Below are 7,533 nucleotides of genomic sequence, written 5' to 3'. Positions count from 1 at the left end.
AAGTCAAGAGGCGAAAAACGCTACTTTTTCAAGGCCCCATGATTATTTTATCAAATTCTCATCCATAATGAGAAGAGTTTTATGCGAAAAATGACTTCTGCGCATTTCATGAAATTTCGACGTTTTGAGGCTTCTTGAATCAGAACAACAAGCTTTTACATCGGTATCTGTCTGTCTCTCTGGCGTCTACGTCGTCGTTGTTATTAATGTTATGGTTGTCTGTATATCGTATAACTTTCGTAAGAATAGTCGGATTGGGTTGTGCTTTGACACATAGATTTTTTATTTTAAGAATTGTATGTAAAAATTGTACTATTTTTATTTTTATAACAAATATTTTTCTTCAATTAAATTGTTGCAATAAAAGTGTTTTGAAGAGATTTCTTTAAAATCTTTCGGGGAATAAAATTAATATTTATAGGTCGACAAAATTTTTTTTTCTTTACCAAATTTAAATTTCGTCTAAATTTTTCCTGTTGTTTTTACTATAGTACAATTTACGTTTGTACCTCGGGCGAAGAAATCCATTCTATTGTTTGACAAATATTCTTTGTAAATCAATATTTTTCACAGAAAATGACTCCAAGTGACCTTAAACTATAATTTTATAAACGTGAAAAAACTACATTTCAATGTTTTCTATGAAAAAAAAATCCCTGAGTGAGAGAACGAAATCGGAAACAATAAGAGTCAATTTACTCAAGAACAAGCTTTTTGAATAAAAATGACCGTGAGTGAACCTTTAATATATATTTGTTAATTTTTAAAAAAATTAGGCGTTATTTTCTTACAAAAAAAAAAATAATTTGTGGGGGGGTGACCAACGATCAAAAAAATAAATAAAACTTGAAGTTGTACGATTTTAATTTGTAACTAAATAATTTGAAAGGTTTCAATCTAAAATAATCGAACACTTTCCATTAAAAAATTCAGATGACATATTTAAATAGCTTTAAATTTAAAATTGTTCAATATACTCAAGACTCCAAATTTTTAATTTTTAAATTGCTGTACTGAAGACTAAATAGCACTTATTCTTTTATTATGAAATCACAACCAAAATTAAAAAAAAAAGTTTTTACAAGAGTTTTAAAAACCTTAAAAAAGTTCAGGGGTTTTAATAGTTCAATATATGTGATAGAACCTCTTTAAATTTGAAATTAGTCTATACTTTTTCAGTTTTGAGCTACAATTATTCCATTTTAGAAGTTATAAATTACAATTGTGAAAAACAAATAAAATCTTTTAATTAATTCATATTTAAAACAAAAAACCTTTGCATAATTCAATCGAAATGCAGCTGCAAACATTTAATTTGAAATGCGTTGAATTCAAGGTATATTTTAAAACGAAAACTGAAAGCAAAGGATCGACTTTCAAAGGAATCGAAAGAAAATTTTAAATTAAAACTTTTTCGCGTTGTAACTATTTCGAATCCCAGAATGTTATTTTTGACCTAACCTATAACTTATAACGAAAATTCTGAAAATTCAAACAGTAAGGCTATATTCTGAAAATGAAGAAATTTTAACGTTAAAATTCAAGTTCTTAAACTGAAGGCCTAAAAATTTGCAAATTTTAAATTAGTGTTGTGTAAATTGTATTGGTATCTTAAAAGAGTATAAATAGTTCTTAATTAGTTTTTAAATTTTCTGAAGTTTACCTTTTTTACATACCTAGATGTAAAAAAGCCTACCAGTGACTGAAATGGATTAGAAAAAAATCGCCAAGATCCAAGAAGACAAATTGAATTTACAGCGAATTTTTAAATTTTTAATTGTGATTATCTTTAACTTTGTGATATCAAAAATTTCCATACAATTTTTCTTTATTAATACCGTAGAAAAAAATTAACGAGATCGAGCGCCCAGATTATAATTAGAGAAAATTTTCTGTAATTCTATGAGGACGGCTGAAATATCCCGAAAAATAAAATTCCCGACTCGGTAAAACTCTCTGTCCCGAAAAATACAATTCCAAAACTAATAAAATTCCTGAACAGTTTATAATATTAACGAATTTGAAAATTCCCAAATAATAAAACTCCCCAAATAAATTTGTTTCTTAATCAGTATTAATTATTTATTAAAAATACGGTAATAAAATATTGTTATCAAATAAATTTTTGTTTAATATTTAAAGTGTTAAAAATTGTTTGAATTTAAAATTAAAATTATAAAAAAAATTTTACAGACAAATTCATATACAAAAACATCCGTTTTTTAATTAACATTTCGATTTTTCGGAAGAACTTTTGTGATTTAAAAAATTCTATATACATTTTCAACCAAAATATCTTATCCAGAAATTTATTTTGTTTTAATTATTGTTATTTTAAATTTAAACATTAATGTTTAAACACTTCAAACATTTAAAAAGTTGTTTCTTTGGTATAAATATTTGATTATTTCAATTTAAAAAAATAATTTGTCAAAGAACAATGTTTTCCATACTTGTTTATCTCGAAATGTCTTTTTATTATACTTTTTAAAAAATTAAAAATATGATTTTTCGAGAACATGTTTCTTATAATTAAAAAAAAGACTGTACCGAAAACCTGGATCAAGCTTCAGATCTGAAAAAATTCAGCGATACATACATGTCAAACTTTTCTAACCTCAAAAAATCTTTCTACTGCTTTACCGTCATATTTTACGAAGAATGAGAAAACAAGAATTCGACTTCGTAGTACGATGAGGGCAGCACCTCGATAGGGCAGAAAATTTGATGTCCTATTTATATAATTCCCCATTCCGACGCCCCGTAACGCATCTACGTTTATAATATCTTTGCTTCTACGCGATTTCGAGCGCTTAGCGAGTTATTGCATCCGTCACCTCAATTATACAATTTGATCAGTATAATTGATTTTTTATTTTTAGCCTCCAATAGTCCTGCTGAATGTTCTTGTGGTGGAAGCAGAAGGCCTGGAAGCAAAGGATGCCAATGGTGAGTTTTCAATTTTTTTTTGTAGAACCGTTTTCTTAATTGTATTTTCTTCATTTCTCTGGTGAGGTATTAGAAATTTATTAAAAGTAAGATTGCTGAAAAGGAATTTCAATTTTTCAACAAGAGATTTGACAAAGTCTTTTAAAACTGAGCCCCTAACCATATTAAAAAGCTGATTACGACTACACGATGGATTCGATTAGCAATTTCAGCTTTGCTTATGAAATGTTTAACGTCAGTTAGTTAGTTGACTGAATGAGTTATTTTTATGATCGTAACAAGAAAAGCTGCGATAATACTTTCAAAATTTGTGGTCCTTTTTTCAAATTGTATTTTTTATGCTTTTACAGTATTTAAAATACAGCAAGGTGTCGTCCTGATAGTACGTAATATTTATTAAGTTGATTTAATTTAATTAAAAAAGTAAAATAATATATAAGAGTAGGGTGGATAAAAAAATGATTCATCAGGAATATCCAGAAATTTTTTTAAAATAAACTTTATTTTGAAAAGGATCTGATCCTTTGCTCTGTAGAAAAGTGGGACGAAATAAAAAATCGAGGTTCAAAATAACTTGTAGCTGAAAATTCTCAATCGATTCAAACTTTTTATTAGAAAAACTCAGCATTAAATGTTGAACAGAATTATGTGGCCTGATTTTTGAACTTTTTGATTCAACTTTTATGTCAATGTGAAGAGTTAAGAAAAATAAATGTCCTAAGCAATGATGACACTGTTTAGTTCATTGTTATAAACAAATCAACTTAACAAATATTCTTTAAGGGCAGAAACAAATCGTTTTTTCTCTTAATTTGTCTTAAATTATATCATCCGTGATGTTTAATGATAGTAAATTATCATCCGATATTTTTTTATTGATTCTATAAACAAATTTTATATACATATATCCAGTATGTACATTTAAAGGCTGAAAGCAATCGCTTTTTGCTTTAAATTTCCTGAAATTATATCGCAAGTGATTTTTGTTGTTGGAAAATTACTATCCGATATTTTTGAATTATTTTATAAACAAATTAATCATTAATATCGGATGATAATTTTCTATTAATAAGCCTCATTGGCGACATAATTGTAGAAAAATTTAAGCCAAAAAGCGTTTTCATTCGGCCTTTATAAGTCCTCACTAATATTTGTTTATATAATTTGTTTATGCAATCTTTAAAAAATACCGAAGAATAATTTCCCGTCATTGAACATCATTGACGACATAATTTGAGGAAAATTATGAGAACCAACTATTTCTTTTTTCCTGTAAATATTCACACTAAGAGTTTGTTTGTATAATTTATTTAGAAAACTAATAAATAATATCGAATGATAATTTTCTCTCATTAAATATAACTGGAGACATAATTTGAGGAAACTCATAGGAAAAGATTTTTTTTTGCCTTTAAATATCCACACTGCGCATTTATTTGTAATTTTAATATAAAAAATTACTTTGCAAATAAACAATTTATAGTGTGGACGATTTCTGTTATTATATGATGATAATACAGATTCTTTCAAAAATGAACAAACCAGTTTGGAATAAAGATTCCATTTTTTTTCCTCTCGGATGAGCCGGATGCATTGGTACAGAAATAGATATTTAATACTTTTTTTTATCATTTCTATTGATCCTCCAATTTTTTCCAAGAATTAAATGTTATACCCTTTTAAAATTATAGTATTTAGTACTTTTTACTTAAAATAACTAATAGATAGATTAAAATCCAGTGATCCACTGTTTTTATAGGTTCAGATGACACCAAAGTTTGCCTAGTGTTTAACAGAAAAAACAATGTGGATGAGAAATTATTACAATCTTTAATTTCCCAACGAGAACATCTTGTTGGACGATTGTATGATCATATGTAATTCTCGATCATTAATTCGAAGATTAAAATTTTACGTCGCAATTTTCAAAATAATTTTAGTCACTGGTAGCTTTGCTGCAAATAATTTCTAATTACATAGTCTAAATTGGCTTTGAAACATGTTGAAACCAGTATAAACTTTTATAAACAGTATAAACACTCGATGAAAAAATAAGAAAAGAGTAAGAGGGTGGTTTTTGTTTGCTAACATTTTCTTCCCCTTTTTTATGATTTTTTAAAACTATTTTCTAACGATCCAGAAAGATCATTGCAGGAACTCTGAATTTGATTTAGGATTTTTTGTGTGTACTGCTTTGCTACATAAAATGTTTCATAAGAATCTAAATTTTTTCGATCCGAAAACAATAACTTTTACATTTTTTTGTTGAATTAATCATGCGTCAAGATTTACGCTTCAAACGAATTTTTCACGGATTATTTCAAAATTTTTTCTAATTGGACGTGTGGTACCTACTGGAGCGTCATCTATTTCTTGTGGGGTCAATGTGGTAACAGTGCCACTTTGCATGTTTATTTTTACACGTCTTCCTTTTTTATTTTCAGTAATATACATTCCAGCAAGGGTATTAAATGTCTCCAATATGGCAAAGATGTCACCATCAGATGTTGAGATAACAATTTGTTCTTCGATTGGCATAGGAACTGGTTTAAAAGTTTTCTTTGGTAATTTCAGTGTAATTTCTCTATGCGCAGGAAAAGCGTATTTTTGAAGTTCGAATATCCGGTGTGGATTCGTGCGACGAATAAGCCGAATCAGTTTCAGTTGATCAAGATTATGTCCAGGTCCGCTATTACAAGGAAGCTTGGTGGGTGGAATTATGCGCTTGATAGGAAGAGGAGGAGGTTTTGAAGAAGAAGAACTTTCGGAAGACCAGTGACGGGAAAGTGGAGACCTGGACCTGAACCTCACAGGAGCAGAAGACCTCCGAGTAGAATCAGAAGTTATGTTACTAGAAACACTAAGAATAGGGCGCCTATTGGATATAGATTTGGACTGTGAACTTAACTCTGCAACAAGAAACAGAAAATTATATTTTTTTAATTGTTCACGGATGACCCCTTATTTTCATCATCAGACGCGGACTAGTGGTGCTAACATTAATCTTATTATTATGAAAATGAGCTAGCTCATTTTTCTTTTAGGTTCGGGATTGATTACAGCTGAATATGACTACGGAATTTTTGTTCAGAGTTAATTTTGTTTTCATAGTTGGTATGCGGATATCCAAGTTTTTTCAACGCAATTAAGTAATCTGAGAAGAGCAATATCCCTATTTCGACATACTGGGCAAAGCCTGGGTTTTCGCCTAGCCATACATGGGCTGGATAACAAATAAGTACATGACAGTTGGATCTACAGCTTAAGGTAGGATCCTAAACAGCGGAACATGCCTAACTACCTGCCTAACTACCTCAGCCATCCACTTTAATGTTGTCAGAGGCTTAAGGTGGTTACTGTCCAAAATGTCGAAGGCATTTTTTGGTTTTAGAGTTGTATTTTATTCAAATATTTTGCACGGCGCTCTTCTGGTATAAATCACCAGTCGTAGACACATTTTTATAATACAATCAAGTGGTCTGATGAGAGCAGCTTGCCTCTACATATTGGACAAAGCCTGGTTTTTTAGCCCATCATTGACGGACTGGGTTGCAGTCCGGTAAACGATGGGAGGACCTACAGCTTAAAGGGGGTTCCGAACCACCAGAACGTCGGTAAAGGTACATAGAAAAATTTCAGAAGAACTGGCTCAGGGATCGAACCCCGGACCTCTGACCAATGCAAATGTTCAAAAATATATTTAATTTGTTATAAACATGTAAGTGATTAAAAATGGTTGCGTTAAAATTGGCGGTGATTCGCCACTTGATTTGCACGAAATTTGGACAATCTATGAACAAAAAGAGATTCTTAGTTTAAAATTTAGTAATTTTTCAAACTATCTGAATTAAGAAATGTAATGTTTGGCTATTTTGAGAGTTACGAACTCGATTTTTTCGATGCAATTAACTGTAAATAAACAACTTCTAAATTTTTAGGAACAGTTTGATAAGAGTAAACAATTTATTATTGGAAATAGCAATTGTTGAAACAAATTTTTATTATTTGATGTACCTATAATAAAAAAACTATTTTTACTAAATTAACATCCAGTCATTTAGCAACGATTTTTGCCATGAATCGATTAAATTTGCTCAATAAACAAATGTCTTATTTGTCTATTTTTTCAGCATTTCACCTCGTTCTTTTTGTGTCATCAACTGTCAATAACAATTTTTCATAAACTTTTTATGATTGTTTGATAACGATCCATTATTTTTATTTTTATTAAAAAAGTAGTGATAAAATTTTCTTTTGCTAAAGCATTTGTAAACTAATATTATGTTTTCTTGAGAAATACAATTAAAATTACTTTGCTAACATTTCTTGTCATCAGTTGATAAAAATTAATGAATTATTAAAGAAATCTAATTACTACTTGACATTCTTTTTCGGTTAACGCATTAGTACTGATAAAGAGTTATAAATATATAAAATGATAACAATTTTGTTCAAACAATTCTTATCTACAAAAATAAATGGTTAAATGTTATCATAATGTTCTTTAAATATTAAAATTTAGTTATTAACAGTTAATTGTATCGAAACTTGTATGGAAACTTGATTTATTCCACAAAAATACAT

General features: G+C 28.8%; 1 protein-coding gene across 1 annotated transcript in view; it reads left to right on the top strand.

Annotated features, from left to right (window-relative positions):
* Window positions 1-4,830, top strand: part of LOC117170033 (protein unc-13 homolog D-like) — an 87,435-nt gene extending 82,605 nt beyond the window's left edge. Inside the window, exons 4-5 of the mRNA XM_033356551.1 lie at window positions 2,883-2,949; window positions 4,709-4,830. Coding sequence (XP_033212442.1) covers window positions 2,883-2,949; window positions 4,709-4,830 — 189 coding nt within the window. The remainder of the gene's footprint in view (window positions 1-2,882; window positions 2,950-4,708) is intronic.
* Window positions 4,831-7,533: the final 2,703 nt, after the last annotated feature.

Source organism: Belonocnema kinseyi, chromosome 3, assembly GCF_010883055.1.
Source record: "Belonocnema kinseyi isolate 2016_QV_RU_SX_M_011 chromosome 3, B_treatae_v1, whole genome shotgun sequence".
Lineage (NCBI taxonomy): Eukaryota > Metazoa > Arthropoda > Insecta > Hymenoptera > Cynipidae > Belonocnema > Belonocnema kinseyi.
Note: the sequence above shows the minus strand (reverse complement) of the source record. Positions and strands in the feature narration are given on the sequence as shown.